The 23940-nt window shown below is 40.8% G+C and overlaps 1 protein-coding gene across 1 annotated transcript in view; it reads left to right on the plus strand.

Moving 5' to 3' along the window:
* Positions 1–3283: 3283 nt before the first annotated feature.
* TRPC6 (transient receptor potential cation channel subfamily C member 6) overlaps positions 3284–23940 on the plus strand; it is a 66751-nt gene continuing 46094 nt past the window's right edge. The window contains exon 1 of the mRNA XM_055133828.1: positions 3284–3919. Coding sequence (XP_054989803.1) covers positions 3786–3919 — 134 coding nt within the window. The 5' untranslated portion in view covers positions 3284–3785. The remainder of the gene's footprint in view (positions 3920–23940) is intronic.

Consider the following 23940-nt stretch of genomic DNA (forward strand, 5'->3'; position numbering starts at 1 on the left):
CTAGTCAGGGAGAGACTCCGCAGTTGAATAAGAACTAGAAATCAGAACTGAGAGTGAGGGCCTGGATTTCTTTGCCATGACATTATTTTATCTTGTCACTGTCACTGTCATCCCATTGCTCATGGATTTGCTCGAGCAGTAAGGTCTCCATTGTGAGACTTGTTGCTACTGTTTTTGGCATATCAAATACGCCACAAGTAGCTTGCCAGGCTCTGCTGTGCAGGCGGGATACTCTCGGTAGTTGCCGGGCTCTCCGAGAGGGATGAAGGAATTGAACCCAGGTTGGCCACATGCAAGGCAAATACCCTACCTCTGTGCTATTGCTCCAGCCCTTAAAATGATCTTAAATATTACTAAATTATATTAAAATATTAAGATATTTTATATTAATATTATTAATTATTAGCATACTACTTCATCTTGAATAGTCAGGTAAGTATCTCTGAGTCCAGTTAAGCAGAGAAAGTCACCTCAGGACTAAGGAAAGGCTGAAATCATGAATGCTTTTGTGTGTTGGCTGGGATTTCATCCAGGTTTCTTGCATGTGATCTGGATTTGTCAAAAGCATGAGGCCTCAAGGGATTTGGATTTCTTGTGGATCACTCAAACAAACAAGTGACCAAGTAGAACTAAGTGCAAACAGTATCTTTCTGACCTTCATTTAGAAGTAACATGTCATTATGGTCATTACCCCGCTTTGCTAAGGGTACTGGGCAAATCATTAAGGCCAGTCCCTACTCAAGGAAATAAATACAACATATCTCAGTAGAAAGAGTGTCAACTAATGTGCAAAGGTGTTTAGAAACTTTTATTAGTTAACTACATGGCAGGAACTTAATGGTTGAGGGCTTTGACAAATGTGATTTCCTTATATCCTTAGGAAGAGAATGAAATAGGAAGCTTGAAACTATGAACTATACTGTGAATAGGCCCTACTTAGACACTACAGCTATCAATTTTCCTTTCTCATAGCCCATTATTTACTTTCCATTGTAACTTTCCTCTTTGATAGATACTTTACTATTCCAGGTATGCTAATAAAGAGTCTGCGTTATAGTCTGCTCAAGTAGGAATCAGCAATCCTTGTTCACAAACAGTAGATACTTCAGGACCTGTGGAACACTTATGGTTTCTGTAGCATAACTGTGTTTTTTTACAGTTCTTTTAAAATATAAAAACCACTCTTAGCTTGTTAGCACAAAAACAAATTTATTCCTGAGCTCACAGGTTCTTGAAAATTGTATTAAAGGTTTGCAAGACAAAACTCAGAAGCTTAAGAAGCTGAAGTTTATTGTACAGTTTAAGAAGTATCCTGGTCCTACTCTCATTGCTTCCCTGTACTTTTAATGTAATTGAATACATCAAAGTACATAGCATTAAATTCGAAAAGCTAGATATTGAGAGGTTCTCAGTTTTTATATCTGCTAGCTGAGGAATAAATGAGGCTGAGAGACTAAACATCTCTGAAATCACAAACTCAGTGAAGGACATGATTAGAACACAAATCCAGGCTTGCAGAGTTCCGAACTAATGTTCTCTCCACTTCATCGTATCATAAACTTTCTCAGAACCTTCTAATCCTTTGTACATTACCTTACACTGCTTGGGGAAATAAATATCCTTGGGATTTATTAGGTCATTGCTGACTATACTTCAAATTATAGAGGAAAGCATGTCTTAACTTGCAAAGTGAAAAATTGATGTCACATTATAAGTTTATTGTAATATGTTTTCAGTGTGAAGATTGTTAACCAAGAATGAAAAACAGTGTTATAAGAAAAGGCATAAACCGCTCAACTATAACAAAAACAAATTCCACCTCAATTTTTGTTTTTTTTGAGGATGAGCACTTCACCTAACACCACCAGATCTCTAACTCTGAATTAACTCACAGTTATTTTCCCCACAGAGTTATTTCCTGTAGTTGATGTGCCCAGATTACTTCGGTATCATTTAAATCAAACACGCATGGACTAATTCATTCACCCTTCAGCTTTTGAGTTCTGACAGATAGCAATAACCATAAGCAAATTTCAAGTAGAGTATCTTACTGCTGTGTATAATTAATAGAAAATAGTAAGAATTCCACATCATGGCTACACAGAGATAGAAAGGGGTTTCTCAATACTGGAATGGCAGACTTTAGAATGATGAAGGTAACTTCATCAAGTCTTTCAAGGTAACTTACCCTTTAGTGGCTATATATGTGTTTTGATTTTTCCATACTTCATTCATTCATCCCATAGGTGAGTGCCGCATCCAAAAAGAGGCCCTCTGCACATCCATGATTGCTCCTATTCTTGGAGATAGAGTTCTTGCAGCACTGACCAAGGAAAACATCCCAAGGCTTCTTTTCCCTTCTCTAGGGTTGTTTGCCTTTGCACACACTTGTCACATGTGCTTCATTATCCACCTGTCCATGCCAGCAGAGGCATATTTACCAACAGAACTTCACACAGTATGAGCTTCATCAATGCAAATGCAGTGGAGTTCTGATCTTTCACCCCTCTCAGGACGCTGTGTGGAAACTAGCATCTCCTGGGAATGTTCTCTTTTAACCACTTAATCTGAAGGAATGGTAGCCAGTGACTAACACAGGGGTCTACTTTCTTTTCACCATAGCCTGACTCTGAAGGCAGTCCCTCACTGACTGACAGGCCTCTTTCTCTCGTGAAAGTCCCCTGGCCCATAGGGAGCTTTGACTTGACTGTTTTGCCATTGAACCCCAAAAAGGGGCTAACACCCAGCTGGCACTGAATAAGTAAATGGTTGTTGGGATGAACTAAACGAATTCTTAGTTGGCCACTGCTTGAACTATTCCTCGTTGTCCAGGAGTTTTTACTTCTCAGGTATATGAAGCTTGAGTAAGAATTGAACACTTTACAAAAAAAAAAAAAGATGTGTGAAAACATTTGAAACACTTGGAAACACCTGGCATATAACTAATTCTGGCAGGCTGCAGAAAGAAACATTTTTCTTTCAAGTAAGCAGGTTGCCGGCCTTTTTTGTGGAGAATAGCTTCTTCAGAATAGCTTTCCTCCTTTTGTTCTGTGGCTTAAGGACCGGGAGCAACGGGCGCTGGGAAGGGATGACGCTCTCTTGGAAGAGCCGGTAACGCCTTGGGGCTGGTTTGCCCAAAGACAAAAAGCCAACTGAAAAACGCGCCCTGGAGTGGAGAAACAGTCTGGGGCACCCAGGAGGTAGCTCGCGTTCTTGGAGTCCGGGGGTGGGGCGGGGGGGGCAACAACAGGTTTCCCCCTTCTCCAAGAGCCGCTCCGGGGATGCTTCCTAGAAAGTCCCGGGTGCGCCCTAGCCGGCTCCCCCGCAGACGCGTGCCTGGCCCCGCCTCGCCCGGTCCGGCTCGGAGGGAGTCGCGGCTCGGGGCCACGTCACGCGCGTCCCTTTAAAGGGGGATCGTGACGGCGGCTGCGGGGGCAGAGGCGGGAGCCGGGCTGGAGTCGCGGTTGGCACGGGAACTCCGCGGGCGTCCGCTCCGCCAGCTCCGGGCACCGCTCGGATCCGCGCCCAGGTGCCACCCGCGGGGACCGCGCCCGGTGCCCTCTGCCACCTGCGGGGGTCGCTCCCCGGTGCACCCTGCCACCCCCGGGTTGCTACCCGCGAGGGTCCCTCCCCGGTGCCCCTTGCCACCCGCGTGGGTCGCTTCCCGGTGCCCTCTGCCACCCGCGGGGGTCGCTCCCCGGTGCCCGCTGCCACCCGCGGGGCCGGACGGGGCTGCCCCTGCGCCCGGGTGCCCGCTGCCCCCGCGCCTGGCGCGCCTCGGTGCCATGAGCCAGAGCCCCACGTTCGGGGCGGGGGCGCGGCGCGGCGACAGCCAGGACTACCTGCTCATGGACTCCGAGCCCGGCGACGACGGCGGCCCTCGGCCCGCGCTGCCCGCCTACGGCTACTACCCCTTCTAGTAAGTGCACGCGGGAGACGGGGTGGGGGGGGGTACGCGGGGCGGCGGGGACCTCCGGGCTCTGCTGGCGTCCCTGCTCGCGGGGCGATGCCTGGCATCCCCGAGGGTCGGCGCGCTGGGGGCGCGGGCTGCGGGACGCGGGAAAGTTGCCGGGCGCGCGGGAGTGGGGGTGCGGGGTCTCCGACCCGGGGGTGGGACCTTCCAGGTCTTGGGCCCAGAGAGGCGGCCTGGCCTTAGACGGTGTTGTCCATTCCAGTAACCCGGAGAGGGGGACTTAAGCGCGGCGTGGGGAGGCCCGAGTCTCGCACCCAGGGGCAGCAGGAGAGCGTGTCCTGCTCGCGCTAGCCGTGCCTGGTGTCCGGAAGGGACATGGTCCACGCCCCCCAGCTCCTCTACCCTGCGGTCTTTCCCCCACCAGCGCCAGACCCTCGGCCTGGGCTGCCCAGCGTCTGTCCACGTCTGCCCCAGCGCTGTCTCCCGGTAAACCCGAATGGTGCGACTCATTTTCCTCCAAACAAAAAAAGAAAGAGAAGTTAGAACTGGTTCCGTTGGTTCCGTTTGTACAACTTGAAAACATTTTCTTCACTGCCTCCCTCTTCCCGCCCCAGGCCACCAAGAAAAGTTAAGAATCTATTTCCCGTGCCATAAAGTTGAGCCGTTTCAGTTGTACCGTTCAGTGTTTAGGATGCGCACTAAGTCGTGGACCCATCACCATCGATGCCAGGGCACTGTCATCTTCCCGACAATACACGTTGCACTTGGTGTTCGATTAGAAAATACCTCTGCTTCCCAGCACGCGGCCTCTCACACTTTAATGAGCCAATGAATTACCGCAGAACCTTGTTGAAATGCGGGTTTTGAGTCAAGAGGCTCCAGGTGCAGCCAAGATTCTGCATTTGTAAGTCACCCTGATGCCAGGCTGCTTCGTGGACCATGCTCTCAGTGGCAAGGGGTCATGACAAAGGACACATAGAAAAGAAAGCCAACCCTGGATGCTTTGAAAACAGCTATTTTCGAATTTACTTCGAGGGTGTATGTTTTAAATAGACGGACTTTTTTTTTTCTTTTAAACTGGCGCAGATTTAAGATCTAGGAAGCCCCAAGATTATGGAAATGTTACCTATTACTAAGTTAAGCAACTTCAAAATTTAGACTAGCAAAATATTTCCTTTTTTTCTCTTAATCATCTGATCATCCTACAGTCACTTGTTATATTATCCGTGATAAAAAATAAAAAGTAGGGATTAAATCCTGGTAGTGAGGGAGAATAAAGTATGATAAATAACAAATAATAATTTCAAGGTGTCTTATTAACTTTAACACTTTCTTTGAATGTGGTTCACTGTCTTATTGCTGTACCAGTTACTGTTTAAAGAATATGTATTTTCCTCCATTCAAGGAATTCCAGGTCACTTTAATGGATAGGCCTGAGCCCCAGAGAGGTGAATGAAATGGTTTACTATATGTGTACTATAATGAGTGCCCCTGGGGTTTCATGTTGCAAGAACCATAATGGATTAAGGGGGATTCATGTTCCAGAATATGTTTGATCTTATCTGAATCTATTATTTCCAAAAGATCCTGAAAGATTTCCAAAAGGTCACTTTTCATCAGTGTTATCCTGAAGTTTTATTTTTCAGTTGATTAACTAAAAAATCTAACCAATATGTAATATTTAACAGTATGTAATATGTATTACATTTGAGAGCTTAAAAAAATTTGGGCCAGAGAGATAGTACACTGAGTTCTAGATTCTTGCCTTGCTCATGGCTGATCCAGATACCATCTCCAGAACTGCATATGGTAATTCCTTTTCCCCTGCCCCAGTCTCCCAGAAGTGATCTTGAGTGCAGAGCAAGGAGTATGACCTGAGTATTGCCAGGTGTGGCCCCCAAACAAACAGATAAAGAACTTAAAAATGACTTGCAATTAGGAGAGCTAGAAAAAGGGCTAAGGCATTTGCCTTGCATGTGGCCGAGCTGGTGCATGCTCAATACCACATGAGCACAGAGCCAGGAACTGCAGTCTTTCTTCGGCTGCAGCACCCTTGGGTGGGTATGGTCCCAAAACCAAGAAAGGAAGGGATAAGGAGAGAGGAAAGAAGGTGGGAAGGAAGAAGGGAGGGAAGGAGGAAAGGAAAGAAGGAAGGAAGAAGAGAAGGAAAAAAGGAAGGAAGGAAGGAAGGAAGGAAGGAAGGAAGGAAGAAAGGAAGGAAGGGAGGAAGGAAGGAGTGGAGGGAGGAAGGAAGGAGTGGAGGGAGGAAAGAGGGAAGGAAGGGAGGGAGGGAGAAAGGAAGGAAGGAGTAGAGGGAGGAAGGAGGGAAGGAAGGGAGGGAGGAAGAAAGGTAGGAAGGAAGGGAAGAAAGAAGGAAGAAAGGAAGGAAGGAAGAAATTTCTGTTTGGTAGAGAGTACAAAAAATCTTTTTACATGCTATTAATTTGTGATTTAATAAATTTCAAAATATTTTTCCCATGTAGGAAGCATATTATTTGTGTGTGTGGCTATTACTAGTATACTTTATAGATAGATTTGCCATTTTCTAAAGTTCTTGACCATTTTCCCTTACAAGATAGCAAGATCCTTATAAGTAGTTATTTCTGTGAATAACTCTATTTAAATAGTGTTCCAGAATCAAACATATATGATCCTTAGAATCAAGCCCAGGGCTTCCACATCAGAAGTTCATCATTTGTTTTGGGGGCCACACCTGGCAATGCTCAGGATTTACCCCTGGTTCTGCACTCGGGAACCCTAGTGGTGCTCGGGGACCATATGAGATGCTGGGGATTGAACCTGGGTTGGCTGCATGCAAGGCAAATGCTCTCCCTACTGTGCTATCGCTCTGGTCCAGAAGTATAGCATTAGAATTTTAACAGTAAGTCTGTAGTTTGCCATAACTGAATATTTGGACATAAGAAAAATGTTAGGGCTTTCTAAATTTTCATAATCTAAAATGCACTATCACTATCACTGTCTCCACCCATTGTTCATTGATTTGCTCAGATTCAGGACTTTCAATAATATTTATTTTTAATAAATTAAGCACAATATTACACTTAATGGGCTGGAGTGATAGCACAGTGGGTAGGGCGTTTGCCTTGCACACTGACTGATCCAGTTTTGATTCCTCCTCCCCTCTGAGAGAGCCCGGCAAGCTACCGAGAGTATCTCACCTGCGTGGCAGAGCCTGGCAAGCTACCCGTGGCATATTTGGTATGCCAAAAGCAGTAACAACAAGTATCACAGTGGAGACATTACTGGTGTCCGCTTGAGCAAATCTATGACAGTGATGTCAATAATGATTACAGTTAATATAAATAGTATTTATTATGAGTAATGCTGTATCTTAAATATTAAAACTAAAATATAAACTAACAAAACTGTTTATAAATAAATAGTATTAATTTAGAAGATAAAACTATGACAACATAATAAACTTAACTAATCTGAAAAAAATCACCTGTCAAGACTGGACAAAATACTGGAACGTCACTCAATTCTATTACCATGTGGTCAAAGCCAGGAAGTCAAAAAGCAGCCTGTGAGGTGTCAGCTTGTGAACGGACATAGCTGGCTGGAGGATTGTGGACCAGAGTGACCACAGAGGCCGGGGATAATGCTCCTGTGAGGCCAAGAACCTAATGCTTTGCCCGGAGAGGAGGTGGAAGTCAGAAGGAAGATGTCCCTGCTCCTTGCACAAGACCAGAAACTTTTTTTGCTTTTTGGGTCATACTTGGCATTGCACAGGGGTTACTCCTGACTCATGCACTCAGGAATTGACGGTGCTTTGTGGACCATATGGGATGATGGGAATAGAACCCAGGTCAGCTGCCTGCAAGGCAAATGCCCTACCCGCTGTGCTATGCATAGCTCCAGCCCTGACCAGAAGCTCTTTTTTTTTTTTAATTTTATTGAATCAGTTACAAGATAGTTACAAGCTTTCATGTTTGACCAGAAACAAGATAGTTACAAGCTTTCATGTTTGACCAGAAACTCTTAAAGTGAAAGTTAGCTTAGAAAAATGCCCCCATGATAGATTGAGAACAAGAGACTTTATCAGCAAGAGAAAAAAAAAAAGCCCTTTCCCCCAAGAAACAGTAAATGCTGAGGAGTGTGTGATGAAACATGGGTCTTCTGATTTCAGCTGTTCCAGCTTAGGTAGAAACAGTTTGGTGGCTTCTTAAGTGATCGAAGATACATCTGCCATCTGATCCAGCAGTTCAGTCCTAGGGATTTACTCAAAAGGTACAAAAACTCAAATTTGAAAATATGTATTGATGTCTAAGTTTATTGCTCCTCTATTTACTATAACTAAGACGTGGGGGCATTTAAAAACTCAGGGATCAGCATCATAGATTGTGGAGATATTACCAGGCGTGCTGAAATGCTGTTTATTCTATGAAAAACATATGTCTCTAAGAAGACATTAGGTAATTTTTTTTCTCTAGACACTTACATTCCTTTTTTTTTTCCTTTTTGGGTCGCACCTGGCGATGTACAGGGATTACTCCTGGCTCTGCACTCAGGAACCACCCCTGGCTGGGCTCAGGGGACCATATGGGATGCTAGGATTCAAACCCGGGTCGGTCGCGTGCAAGACAAACGCCCTACCTACTGTAGACACTTACATTCCTTAATGACAAGTAACTTCACAAGTAACTTAATTGTTTACAAATATAAATGTTGACAGATTTTTTTAATGTGAATGGGGTAGCCTGCAAGTTTACTGTATTAGTCTATCATTTTCAGTAATTCTTTTGTTTGTATTATAAGTCACACTTGGTGGTGCTCAGGGCTTACTCCTGACTGTGCTCGGGGATCACTCCTGGAGGGCTTGAGGGACCATTTGGGGTGCTGGGGATCAAACTCATGCAAGACAAATACCCTATCTGCTGTACTATATGTCAATCCCCAGAGTCCTTGGGTTTCTATGCATATTATCATGTCATTCGAAAATGCTGATTAGCTGTACTTATTTTTCAATTTGGATTCCTTTTATTTCTTTGTCTTGACTAATTTCTATGACTAGGCCTTCCAATACTATGTGGAATTATTAGTTGTGATCATGGATATCTTTGGTTGATGAGTTTTTGATCAAATGCTTTCAGTTTTTCACTACTGAGTATGATATTAGCTGTGAGTCTGTCATATATGACCTTTTCTATGTTGAGGTATATTTCTAGATCTTTATTTTTCTTGAATTTTAGAAGTAGCAAATGAATATTAGATCTTGTCAAATGCTATCTCTGAACCTATTTTATGATAATGTGATTTTTATCTTTCTCTTGTTGATATGGCTTATTGAATTAATTGATTTGCCTCTGCTAAATCATCCTTGCACCCCTGGAATTAATCCCACAAAGTCTTGACATCCAATGCCCTTAAAGTATTGCTGGATTAAATTTGCTAAGATTCTCTCGAGGATCTTTATGCATGTTCATCAAGCACACTAGCCTATAATTTTACCTTATGTGTGATGTCCTTGTCTGCTGTACCTATCAGAGTAATGTTGGCCACTTGTCATTATTTCTTATATGCTTATAATAGTTTTGGTTCAGAATTATTATATATGATTTCAAATAACACTTATATCTATAAAATCAAAGAACTAGAACTTAGTACAGGATGTGCAGTATGAAAGCGGCTATTAAAGAAGAGCAAGTGTAAAAAAAATCACCTTGGGGGCTGAGGCAACAGCTCAAGTGGCAGAGCTTAGGCTTAGGATGTCAGGTTTGGGTCAACCATTGGCACCAAATTGCCCTGAAATCTCTACTGGGTGGGCCTGGGCCTCTCAAGGCACCAGTGGATACAGACTCTATTAAAAATCACCTTTAGATTTGCTTCCCATTATTGATTTATGATTATTGTCCCAAGCCATTTGAATCAATGTATATCTTTTAAATCACCAGAGTATAGTCTGTATTCTGTATGATCTAAGCCACCTATTTTGCTTTCAAACCTCCCCTAGCTTGAAGCAGTCAATACATTGTTACTGTCACTGTTGTCCTGTTGTTCATCAATTTGCTTGAGCAGGAACCAGTAACGTCTCCATTGTGAGACTTGTTGTTACTATTTTTGGCATATTGAATACACCACGGGCAGCTTATCAGGCTCTGCCGTGTGGGCAGAATACTCTCAGTAGCTTGCTAGGCTCTCTGAGAGGGACAGAGGAATCAAACCTGGGTTGGCCATGTGCAAGGCAAAGGCCCTACCCACTGTGCTATCTCTCCAGTCCCTATCAATACATATAAATAACAAATTACTCTAATGTATATTTTTAAATTTGGGGGTCAACATTCTAGATTGTGGAGATATTACCAGATGTGCTGAAATGTCCATGTTCATTCTATGAAAAAATATATGTCTCTAGGAATACATTGGATAATTTTTCTCTAGACACTGACATTCCTTGAATGATAAGTAACTTCATCTTTTCCTGTTAAAAAATAAATCATACGAGAAGGACATTTTTTCTTGAGTCCATGCTTATTTTTCTCCTTTCACAAAAATGCTAAATATAATTGGATTCAAATTACCACTTGTGATTGCTCTTTGTTTAAAATCTTCTGCTGACTATTAGTACATGGAGAAGTATTCATCTATGTGCCAAATTTTAATTAAACTTTAGCATTTAAATTAAGTATGAAGTTTAATATTCTTACATCATTGAAAAGAATCGAATAAAATTTCTGCCCTCACTCATTCCTTTTCTTTGGATGGGATGGGCATTGGGGCCAGCTGCATGCAAGGCTAGCACCTTAATGCTCACGACATATATCCAGCCCTGAATCAAATTTCTTATAGAATATATGTTTAGAGCAACATATAGAAATGGATGTTATAGCAATATCTCTGTAGTGTAAGAGTTCTCTGTTTAATTCAGGTAACTCAGGTCAAAGAAGAAAAATGATATTCACTAAAATTATTTACTATTTAATGCAAATCAATTTGTTTTGGTAGAAAGACTAATCTATGTACAAATATTTGGGGGAAAAAATATTTTTGAATACTTACTCTGTAACAAATCCTTTTCTAGTTGTCATATAAGTTCTAAATTGTGATAGTTGAAAATTATCACTCTGGATAAGAAATGAATGCTGAAACTAGGTAAAGGGGCTATAAATAATACCTGTACTGCAAACCATAATGCCCAAAAGAAAAGAAACAGAGAGAGAGAGAGAGAGAAAGTGTAAAAGTGTTTGCCGTCAAGGCAGATAGGGGATTAAAAGTAGGGTGGCAGGAGGGAAACTGGGGACACTGGTGGTAGGAAACCCAATTATGAACAACTTCATAACTGTGTATCTCACAGTGACTTAATAAAAAAATTCTAAATTGTTCCTTAGATCAACTCTATTTCCATTGTACAAAAGACAATGCTGAACTAAAGGTTAAACATTGTTCATAAAATTACAGTCAGTAAATTGTTGTCAGATGATAAAATCCAAAATATCTTTGACAGGGGGCTGGAGAGATAGCACAGCGGGTAGGGCGTTTGCCTTGCACGCGGCCGACCCGGGTTCAAATCCCAGCATCCCATATGGTCCCCTGAGCACAGCCAGGGGTAATTCCTGAGTGCAGAGCCAGGAGTAACCCCTGTGCCTTGCCAGGTGTGACCCAAAAAGCAAAAAAAAAAAAAAAAAAATATCTTTGACAGTGCAGGCAGGATCTCTAGACACATGGAATGGCAGGTCACACTCTCTCAGCATCCCATAAAAATCACACATACACATGTCCAGGCTGGGGAATCAGCTGACAGTGATGGTGGACAGTGTTCTTGGAATGAACAGTCACCATTTCTTCTCTCTTCACAGGCATAGTAAAAGTGTAGATTGACTCTGATCTACTATACAAGACCCCTTATTTTGCGCTCATTATATCAATATTAATACTGGATAAGGGTAGAATTAAGAAAGAAAGTTTTGAGTAAATATAAAGCGATTTAGTCTCTACCTTCCCTTTCCATTGAAATGCTTATCATCTTTGGAGATCAAGCTACACATTCTACTGTTTTCAGAATAACAATAACAAATCAGAATTAAACTTCTCAGTGTCTTCTATACGTTAATATTCCTCTGTTTTCTTTATGGTGTAAACTAATTTAACATTGATAACAAACTATTGAGATATGCATTTTTATAAGCACTTTTATTTTGCTGTTAATTTTTTTCAAATTTCAAAAATGAAAGTGGAGATTTCATTATAGGATTTGTATAATTTTTAAACCCATTTTATATAGTATTCATCTGAAAGTTATGAGTGCCAGAAATAAATTATAGTGTAGATAGGTATGCTAAGACTCACAGCCTCTTCGAGGAAACTTTCATATTTGAATTAGTCACTCTGGTTTGCAGCAGAGAGCACTTTATCTGGACATAAAGTAGGGTTAGCAGGATTTTGGAATTTTTATGAGAATTACTAACAAAAATATCTCAAGAGTGAGCATAAGACTTAGAAATGACATTATTTCTAGAGCTCTTAAAAAATCTTTAAGGCAGCTAAACTGTTAAAGATAAAAATCATTTTTGTTAATACTGTGTCAACATCCTGAAATAATTTTGCACTGAGTTGGTTGAAGGTGACAGAGGTAGCTATAAAAGTATGGTGTCTGGGCCAAATGAAAATCCTCATTACCTCCCAGGACAATGTTTTTTCTGTTTACAGAAACCTTTTCTTGGAAATGTATTCAGAGCCAAACACTACTCCATCTGGAAGCAGATATTAATTTTTGTTTATAGTTCTCTGATCTAGCAGGTCCATATTTGGGAATCATGACATTACAGTATATTGAGTCTTATGGATCTATCAATTATAACCTGACCTGACTTTGTATATGATATCAGTAAATAGGCAAAAAATGTTATCTATAAAACCATACCTTACATTTTAACCTTATATTTATTTAAACAGGTATTATACTTAATTAGATATATATTTGAATCACAATACTCTCACATATAATAAAAGAAACTCTAAATAAAATCAACATATTAAGGTACTCCCAACACTCTTTAACACTGAGGAATGGGATTTTTTGCCTAACTTTCAACTCAGAAATTTCAAGATCCATATTTTTCTACATGGTATTGTCTACTAGGTCAAAAAGAACATTTTATAATACAGAATTTTTTAAAAGGAATCCAAGAAGCCCATGATAGACTAAAGGCTTTTGGTGCCATCAGTCACAGCGACTGTAATTATATAAAGCCAGCCCATTTTGATTAACAGTTTGCCAATGAGGCTGAACAAATCAGTTTCACTGCTGTTCTTCACATATGCTACCTCACTTCCTTCAATATATGTACACATACACACATACACATACACACACAAACTAATTTATTTCTTTGGCTTGAAAGGAATTCTCAGCTAGTGTTTACATATTTATTTTCAATCTACTGTAGTCCATGAAACTTTAGGTGTCATTGCTTTTCTATGCACTGAAATGAAAATTATGTCATAATAATGAAATGAAGTGAACTACAATGCAATGAAAACTATGTAACATTTCATAATAATGAATGACATCTAACTGGGAAAGACTGAAAGGAGGCTTAAATTTTCACATGTTCTATTCCAGAGACATTCAAAGGAAAGAAGTGTCTTTTGGAATCAATGAAATACGGCATTTGGGCTTCTAGAGTTCAAATAAGTTAAAAAAAAAAAAAGATGAGATCTGAAAAATTACAAGGCAAATGACATCCTTGAGAATCTGTCCAGATCTTAAGAGATTTGAACTTTAGCTGACTTAAAAACAAATAAAAGACTATTAAAGTCTTATGCTTTGTTTATATTATCTTAATTTATATTTGCTTTATTTACGTAACCTTTCTTGATTCTCTAGGAAAAATTTCTTTGTTTTAAATTCCCATAGGAGGGCCTGGAGAGACAAGAACAGCGGTTAAAGTCTCTCGCCTTGCATGCAGCTGACTCTGTTTTGATCCCTGGCACCCTGTATGCTGATCTCTCAACACAGAGCCCAGAGTAAGCCCTGCTCACTGCTGGGTATAGCCCCTACACACACACACACACACACACACACACACACACACACACACACACACACACACACACACACCCCTCAAAGGAAGTTCCCCAGAGTATTCACTTTGGAGACCAATTATTTTAGTGATTTTAGATTCCCCCTAAAAGTCACAATGTGGAACTAAGTCTTATTTATCATTTGTGTATGTGTGTATGTGTGTAAGTTTCTCATAAGTAGAGTAGAAGCTATAAAACTTAAAAATCCTAAAGTTCATATGAGGCACATACCTACCACCGAGCCACATCCAGGCTCAGATCATATCACTGCATCTCCGAGAAAGTGCGGGACACAGGAGACTATAAAAAGGAACAAAAGCAAGTGTGTAAGAGAAGAAATAAACCTGCCGTTATTATACAGGAACATGGCATATTTTTGATCCATACTCTATTTGATAAGGAATTTTAAAAACTCACTATCAATATCATATTTCAAAGCCAGAAATAAGAACAAAGGTACTTGGCTGATTTCAACTCACAACAGTCAGTGGCTGCCCTCATAGGAAAATGAATCACATTATTTTATTAAGCAAACTTTTGGTAGAAATAACTGAAATAAAATTTAAATGATTTGTTCTAAAATTTCTGGTTGTACAGAAAGATACACTCTCATCAGTAGTGAAAAGAATAACAACAAAAGAGCATAAAGAAAATCACAACATGATTTACAAGGGGGTGTCCCCTGGAAAATTTGGGGACTCAGGATGAAATCACATTGTTCTTTAATTTAGGGGCTGCCTCTAACTTGTAGGTACTATGCATATACTACTTGTTCACATCTTTTCAAATACCACTGAAATTAGCTATTTATATTAGCTTCTTCTCTTCCTCTTTGCTCCTCTTTCTAAGAGTTAAAAGTCTTTATTTTTTAAGTACCTCATATTTCTTCTCTTTCCCTTCTATAATAATGTCTATCTACTTTTAGAATTAGTGGGGAAAAAATAAAAAGCAAGTGTCTATAGTTAAAGCACAAAATATTTTAGCATGTCAAGATAATTATTTTACCTCAAACTCTCTTTATTCATCTAGATAAATGAAACTGTCATATTTGATGACATAGGTTATTTAGATTTATAAGATATGCCCTAGGAAATTCAATAATAAATAAAAGGACCAAACTTTGAAAGGAACTTGATTGTTTTTAACTAGAATAGTTTGTGTTATTGGGCCATTATATTCATGAAACCGTATCACTAACACTATACTCTAAATCATAGCACTTCAAATAAAAATAAAACAATTTCAAATTAATTAAGATAGGGAAATTTAAGGTGACCCTAAATTCTCTGGATATTGACTTTTCAAATGTTTTTCTGAAAGGAAGCAAGGGAAGGATGAGTTTGTATGTAACTCAGTTCATATAATCTATGTCTAAAACTAGGGTGCTTCCCTCCCTGCCAACATTCACTGAATTGGAGGTAACGTGGGAGGGACTAAGGAGATGGAAATAACTGTTATCTAATATGCACAGAAGTCAAAAATTGGTGGGGGTGGGGGTTAGGGGGGTGGTGGGCTTCTGAGTAGAAGAGCTGGCAACTGGCAAAAGGCTTGTTCATACAACTCATGAGATACTCAACCCAACCTACATAAAAAGATTTCCTGTATATATTTCTGACAAGTCTGGTCCTTTTAGCCCATCATGTACCTGAAACAAAAAATAAAGAGGGGAGACAGGGCCAGTGAGATGGCTGAGCAGGCACCTGGGTCAAATTCTTGCTATCATGTGCTCCTGTGCTCCCTCTTCCCCATGCCCCTGACTTCGCACCTCACCCCTGCACTGCCAGAGACACAACTCAGTGATCTTCAGTGAGTATCACTAGGTGGATAAATAAACCCAAAACAAAACAAAAGGGCATGTGTGGGGACCCAGCTATGAGATATTATTATTTTCTCTCAGCTGTTGAAATTATATACAATTTTAGTTTGCCTACCTTTGTTTAAATCTAATCTTTTCTGTTGAAAGAAAACAACAGTGGAGGTGATAGAAGTGAATGAACATTACAAGTAAAGAATGAATGTTACAAGGAATACAAATTGATCAGTAAAGAATAAATGTTACTAGTGACACAAACTTAGGGGGCCAGAGCCACAGTACAAGGGGTAGGGTGTTTACCTTTCACAGGGTCAACATGGGTTCAATCCCCAGCACCCCATATTTCCCATATTATCTCCTGGCCCCCTACTCTGAAGAGTGCCAGGAGTAATTCCTGAGTACAGAGCCAGGAGTAAGCTTTGAGCATCCCCACCCCCCTCAAAAAACCAAAACAAGTAACATTTTTAATGTGAAATATATGGACAAAAATGGATCTGACAATTTTTTTTAAAAAGTCATGAAAAATAACTTTTCCTATCTTAGTGCCTGAAAAAGGTTGAAAACTGAATCACACTGATATTTCTACTATAATATTCTCTATCAAATAAGAAAATTTTCCTAACATCTTTATATTAAAAATGTGAGTTACTCAGGATAATGTTAGTGTAGGCATAAAAGTTTCATAACTCTGAGACCCACTTAGAACATTGATTTTCTATTGACAGCAAGGTAGAATGATTAACATATTGAATGGTAGCCTGAATCCATCAAAGAAAAAAAAGGCTCTAAACATTTTGAACACAAGTTCAGTAAAGAGAGATGTAAGCAGAGTCTCGGGCCGGGGCCAAAGCTTGGGCTCTGGCCGAGATTCGACCCGGGTGGCCATGCCTTTGCACAGCCGCGTGGATGTGGAACGAGCAGGAGCCAGAGCAAGCTTTATGACTTGGGGTTCCAGTGAGTGCTTGCAACCATGTATGCAGACTGTGAACTAAGCTTTTGCTCCATGCTGCTCCAGGAAGGGAAATGATTCAATTTCCAACTTAAATCTCCCTGGCCTTAATTACTATAATACAGAAATTGTAAACCTTTTTATCTCTTCATTCTCATCAGTGGAAAACTTATTATCAAATATTTCCTTGTCAATAGAGCTGTATTCTTGGGGGATAAATTCCAACAAAAGTAGTGAGCCTGTGTTGAAACTCCAACAACAATAGTGAGTTTTGTGTTGAAATATGGAATATAATCAAGGTAAAGAGAAAAGGAAGTGAAATTATCAGTCACGCAGGGGGGGGTTGGGGGGTGATGTGTGGGATGTATACTGGTTTTTTTTGTTTGTTTTGTTTTTGTTTTAATTGGTGGTGGAATATGGGCACTGGTGAAGGGACGGGTGTTTGAGCATTGTTTAACTGAGACATAAGCCTGAGAACTTTGTAACTTTCCACATGGTGATTCAATAAAATAAATTAAAAAAAAGAGAGATGTAAGCAATGCATTTTATGAAGAGTTAAAATCCAGGACAGGAAAGATAGTACAGAGAGGGTGAAGGAGCTCTCGTTGCATGCGGCCAACATCCTGTTTAATACCTGGCACTATAAGGAATTTTTCAACAAAGGGGCTAGAGAGATAGTGGAGGGGTTCAGATGCGTGTCTACACCACAAGTCAGGTGACCCAGGTAATCCCCAACAACCCAGGACCCTCAAAGCTGCATCCTCAGGCTCATAGCCAGCTGCCAGCTTGGTTGGCCAAGAACAGCTGAGAATTTCTGGGAGCGGGTCTCTGGTCTCCCAAATACTTCTTGGGAGCCCACTCCAAATAAAAATTCCAATAAAGGTAACAAAAATTATTCATGGTATAGACTTGATAGTATAGTAAGATGTTAATTACCTTCTTCACAACAATCAAATATAACCTGAGACCCCACTGAGAGAAACTTTCGGGCATCTACGGTGTGTCTCCTCAACCCCTTCCTTAACATCCCCTCTTCTTACCTTCCTCTTGACCTTCCTGCTTTAGCAACTAGCATGATACTTTCACAAAAAAAAGCCATTTCTTTCTTTGAACTATTTCTTTAATCACCTGTTCATGGGCTGGGCCTGTCCACAGGTGTATTCAGGTTGAAACCACTATCTACTACTGTAGCTACTGACCTGTGGGCTAATACACAGGGCAGATGCTGGTTCCCAGGTGCAGAAAGGGCGGACAAGGCTGGTCTAGATGACATTTTCCCCTTTCTTTAAACAAACTTCCGCTCCATAAAACGTGTTGAGGCTGGGGTTCCACCTTAGAGCAGATAGAGCCTATTGGTCTCACAAACTTGACCAGTGAACTCTGCACGTGTCTGCCGAATGGGACTTTCAGGTATTGGAGGGCAGAGGCTGGGATTGAGTGATATATTTGTTCACTGCAGGACGGTGTATCATATACAATGTCTAAAAGTGTCTGAGGGATGCAAGATGGAATCAATCTTACTGCCTCATATCCTAAGCAAGTAATGAGAATAAGTGAAGCAGGCCGGCTACTAGGAAGTATTGGGAACACAGTGACCTTGAGAGGCTGCACCCTACAGAAAAGGCAATTTCTGTGCCACCTGGGTCACTGTTTCCAAGAGACCCCAACTAGAAGCATGTGCCCCTGGTCCTCCAATTTTTAAAAGAGAAGTAAGATTTTTATGTGAAATGTTGTGATTTTATTTTTTTTGACTGGTTGCTGATTGAGATTCTGTGGTTTACAAGAATTTTAACGATGGTTTCTTATGCACATAATTCCATGCCAGTGAACCCGCACTTCCTCTCCCTCTCTATCCCACCCCCCCACCCCGGAAATGTTCTGATTTCTGATTTTAAAATGCCAAATGGTTCAAACAGATAACAGAACAGATCTAACTTTCAGACCAACATTGTCAAAGAGATTTGGAATAAACAAAAGATTAGTTTCCCATGAAACCCTAATGAGGTTGAGTAAATTTTCTCACAACTCCATTCAGCACAATGTTTATATAATTAAAAAGCTCTGTGTGTTCTGTTTGAACCCAGGTTATGCTGTGCATCTCTGACAATGTTTCCAAGAACATGACAAATACCTGCAGGGCAGCACTGAAATCAAATGTGGAAAGAGAGTCTGTGAATATTTTTAATGCTGAACAATGAACTATAAACTTTCATTGAAATCTTGTACAGAGAGCAGGCAGGATGCTTGCCTTGCACATGGTCAACGTGGATTCGATCTTTAGTACCCCATATGGTTTCCTGAGCACTACCAGGAGTGATCCCTGAGAGCAGGGCCAGAGTAAGTTCTGAGCATCACTGGGTATGGCCCTCAAACAAACACTCCGGTATAGAGTAGGTGTTTGCAAAATGCTTCTCCCCCCCTCAAGTTTCTTATTTTCCTTTGTTATATGGCATATGGATGATAACAGATGTTGATTTGGGTAGCCAGATGATATGGGGCTGCATTTCTTCTTTTTAAAACCAACATGGGAATCAAAGGAGACAGGAGTATGATAGAGGAGCTCTTCCAATATGTGTGAAAGAATAACTGAGCAGCAGCCTGTATTATATAAGGTATGGATGAATGAGAATTATTTGGTTTAGCCTGACCTTCAAAAGGATCTGTTGGACTAGCAAATTAATAGGAATTTAGTGATAGTGAGATATCTGGATTTACTCTATGATATCATCTTACTTTAAAAAACTGAGTCTGAAATAGGATATAAGTCATAACAAAAATTTAGGGTGAACATTACTAAACCTTTGCAGGGAGGAAGAAAGAAAACCTAGTGTGGCGTCCAGAGCTATAGTACAGCAGGTAGGGCCCTTTGTGCCTTGCATGTGGCCAACCTGAGTTCGGTCTGCTGCACCCCAAATGTTCCCCCCTGAGTCTTCCAGGAGAGATCCCTGCACACAGAACCAGGAGGAAGCTCTGAGCACTGCCAGGTGTGGCCCAAACAAACAACCTTAAACTAGTGTGATCTGGGGCTGAGGGAAGCACCACTAGACCTTTTCCATCCCAGACTGCCCAGGCTGTTGTTTCTGAGTGTGTGGAACTTCACATGTTCATGGACCAACTTGGATATAAACTTGGACAGAGCCTGCTGAGTCAGGCATGGATGGATGAAACGACTGGTGGCCTCTTGACCAAGTTCTGCGCTGGACTCCCTATCTGACTTCCCCTTAGAGCCCAACTTCCTGAATGTCTGTAAGCCCAGCTTCTTTATTCACGGCAACTGATGTCATTTACTCCCCATATTTGGAGAAAAGAATGATTTTCCTGGCCCTGATATTTTCATCTTATTTCTGCCACTCAACAGCCACACCGTATATAGTCTGACAGTACTTTAAACTGTCCATGTCTTTGCATTGTTGTTATAGCCACAGCCTAGAGTCCAGAATTAGACTGATAGCTCATTCAGTGGGGCAAAACAGGCAATATTAACAGAAAATAGTAATGTAGGATTGTAAAAGAAAATAGGACCAATTTAAGATATATAATGTGAGTTATATGTTTTTTTAAAAGATATTAGTAATCTGATAGCCAAGACTGGATCTATTTTGGGATTTGTTGTTCAAGCATCAGCCCACTAATTGTTTTTGCTCAGGGCAACAAACAAGCAAACAGAGAGAAGAAATGATGTCTCAGAAGGAAAATGACATTTCTGGCTGACCCCCTTCATTTCTGTTTTGTGCCAGAATGAATTGATTAAGGTTTTATTATTTGGGCCAGATGCTTCCTGGACCATTTTTATTTTTGAGATACAAATTACTGAGACATAAGGTGATAAAAATATTTAGAGTCAAATAATTTGGATGCTTAGGAAACTCTAATACCCATGGCTGCTCCTTCACTTTTTTCAAATATGTGGGGGGATGTGGGTGGTGTTGGGTATTGAACTTGGGTCAGCTACAGACAAAGCAAGTGCCTTACCCTCTATACTAGTTCTTAGGTCCTGTAAAACTGTATTTTAAAAGGCCTACTTTGTAGAAATTCATAGGATTCTGATAACCTTTACAGAAATCCTATTTTAGCCCTATCACTGAAATAATAACTTTTGTGTACACAGAAAAAAAAACCTGCTCTGTTCTGAATCACCTTCAGAACATTAAAGTCCAAATTGGCATCTCCTAGAAACAGCTTATATGTGTGAGAAGTATGTGTGAATATATTTGAGTGTAACATATTTATTGACATAGCAGTTATGTATTGGTGTCAGAATTGGCTAGTCATCGCATTTTAGCATGCTTTAGTTTGCTATGTAATCCTGAATATTAGCCATTAATGAGCAGCAGAGAAGACAATAGGATAAGAGTGTATCTTGAGACAAAGAAAATACTGCATGACATTAATTCCTCACTTTAATATTGACAGTGTGTTCTTGGAAACTATAAGTAATGTGAAGCAGAAACATCCAACAATGAAACTAATTTGACCATAGATGATTGACCATAGAAGAGCTTCTTATTTCTATGACGTGTTTCTGATCATAAAAATACCTAGCTTCTAAAGACCCCAAGACTTCTAGTATTAAACAGTAATCTGTATTCATTCATTCACTGGTTTTCCAACCTGCTTATTCTAGTTCAGGGTTATAGGTGACCTGAGCTATACTTTGAAGACTTTGGGGCAGTCTTCCAGGATAAAAGTCACAAACACAGAAACATTACTACCTGGGTTTCTGTTAAGATCTTCATCTTCTGGATCAGGTTTCCAAGAGCTCACTGTAAGTTACAGCTGGGAAGAGATGCCACAGGCTGAGCTCTGGCAGGAGTGGACAGTCCTGGCGGTACTCCCGCTCAGCTGGCAGCTCTCCTGCAATCCATGGCGACCAGAAGTTTCTGAGGAGGGCTCGGAAGGTTCTAGGTCGGGGACTAGAATCTGAAGATATTCTTGGCAGCAGACCTTTGGGCATATCCTTAACCCTACATAGTTTCGCAGAACTGAAGCTGCTTTGCTACTTCCCACAGTAAAGATGAATTATTTTTAATGTTTGTGAAAACCTGGAGATTTAAGGCCCTTTCAGCAACAAGTACCAAGATCCCTAAGAAATATGGAAACTGCGCCCGAAAGAGCTTCATCTCTTTCACCGATGTAATGTGCCAACATCCCTCCATCTGACCATAGCTGGAGACTCTGTTTTTGTTTTTTGTTTTTTTTTGGGTCACACCCAGCGATGCTCAGGGGTTACTCCTGGCTTTGCACTCAGGAATTACTCCTGGCGGTGCTTGGGGGACCATATGGGATGCCGGGGATCGAACCCGGGTTGGCCGCGTGCAAGGCAAACGCCCTACCCGCTGTGCTATTGCTCCGGCCCCAGGAGACTCTGTTTTTATGTACCTTCTCTTCTTCATTCATTTATCTCTCAAACAAGCTCATGATTGCCTTCCAGGATTTAAAGCCAAGTTCCTTCCCTTGATGGATAGTTTTTAATGGGATGGGGGTTGTGGGACCTAGCAAATACATTAAGCAAGGTGATGTTTACTTTACTAAAATTATGTATTTTTTTAGAAAAATGAAATCAATAAATGGGACAAACTATGATAGGATGGAGAGCTACTTCAACTAGACCTGGCAAGGAAATAATGTCCCAGGAACAGAGAGTTAAATGGCAGCATTGAGACAACAATAAGTACATAGGTCAGGAAGGAAGGTTATTCCAGGGACGAGGGAGAAATCTGGAAACACTAATGACAACAAAGCCAGAGTCTGGAGTCTGAGCTATGTATGGTTAGACAGTTTTCTACCCTATATGGTTTATTCTTGACAAGTCTGAAGACACTCAGTGCAATAGGAAATTATTAGACTGTTAGCAAAATAAATATATGATCTGATAAATTTCAGTAATTAACAGTTTAACTGGAAGAGCAAATTGAAGCAGAGAAGTATGCAAGATGCTTGATCTATTACTTAGTGCTTTAATTGTAAATCAAGATTGATCCACAAATAAATCCTTTACTCATAAAAAAATGTGAATCTTGCTTGAAAGAGCATTCTTCAAAATGTGTATGTTAAAAAAGGGCAGGAGAGGAAAGGGTAAAATGAAAAATTGTGAAAAGTATCTTTTAGTGATTTGTTAATAAATGAGATAGAAGGCAAAATAGAAAAAGTCTTTTTTCTTGAAGACAATAGTTAATGCCCTAAAGGGTGAAGCACAAACCCTCTCCCAACATCAAAACAGCTCACAAACCTCTACAATATCTTTATTTTGTAATACTGACAGAAGAGGGTGCCATTGAATTAGGGATTTGTACAATGTAAAAAGAGAACAGAAAAATATTCCAACCATGCTGCATCCTTACCAAAATATGGTATAATGACTATTAATTTAATTTAAATTTATTTTATTTTTTTAATAACATGGGAGTACTGCTATTTGTTCAGCCATTGAATAAGCTGATTAAATTAGGCATGAACTCCACATTATTTCTTTTATTGTTTCACTGTGAAATAGAGTTACAAAGCTTTCACGTTTGAGATTCAGCCATACAATGATGGAACACCCATCCCTCCACCAGTGCACATTTTCCATCACCCATATCCCAGTCCTCACCCTTCCTCTATGGCAGACAATTTCCCCAAAACTCTCTCTCTAATTTTGAACATTATGTTTTGCTCGAAATTTCTCACCACCATTCAAACCTACCTGCCAGGGGCAGATGCTAGGTAATTTATTTTCCATTGCTCATTTTGAGTATCATGAGAGCTTGAGTGGCCACGATTGTAAATGTAAATTTCTAGATTGTAAATGGTTGGGTTCCAGAGATAGCTCTGTATGGCACTAATCCATTTTTGGGATTCAAATGGGAGTCTCTGGGCCAGGGCCGTTGGTGCACTAAAATGGCACCTGGAGGCAAATTGTGGGTGTAACAGCCAGTCAATTGGGTGGGAGGGGACCCAGGGAGGGACATCCTGGGTCCTCTGCCGCATACGGTCTGGAGATTTAGTCTTGGAAACTGCATGGGAGGGGGGTGCGCTTGCTTGTGGAAGCTCTTGGTTGCCGGGATTCCACTGGAGTAGGTGGAGAGGATGCACCTGCTCCATCTGGGGTGCCCCGGTGAAATTGGTTCGGCATGGGGCCTGGAGAGCTCTCCGACTCTCTGGTGTCTTCCAGGACTTGCTGCTGTGTCTCTGGGCCAGGGCTGTTGGTGTGCTAAGATGGCGCCCAGAGACAAATTGTGG

Source organism: Sorex araneus, chromosome 3, assembly GCF_027595985.1.
Source record: "Sorex araneus isolate mSorAra2 chromosome 3, mSorAra2.pri, whole genome shotgun sequence".
NCBI lineage: Eukaryota > Metazoa > Chordata > Mammalia > Eulipotyphla > Soricidae > Sorex > Sorex araneus.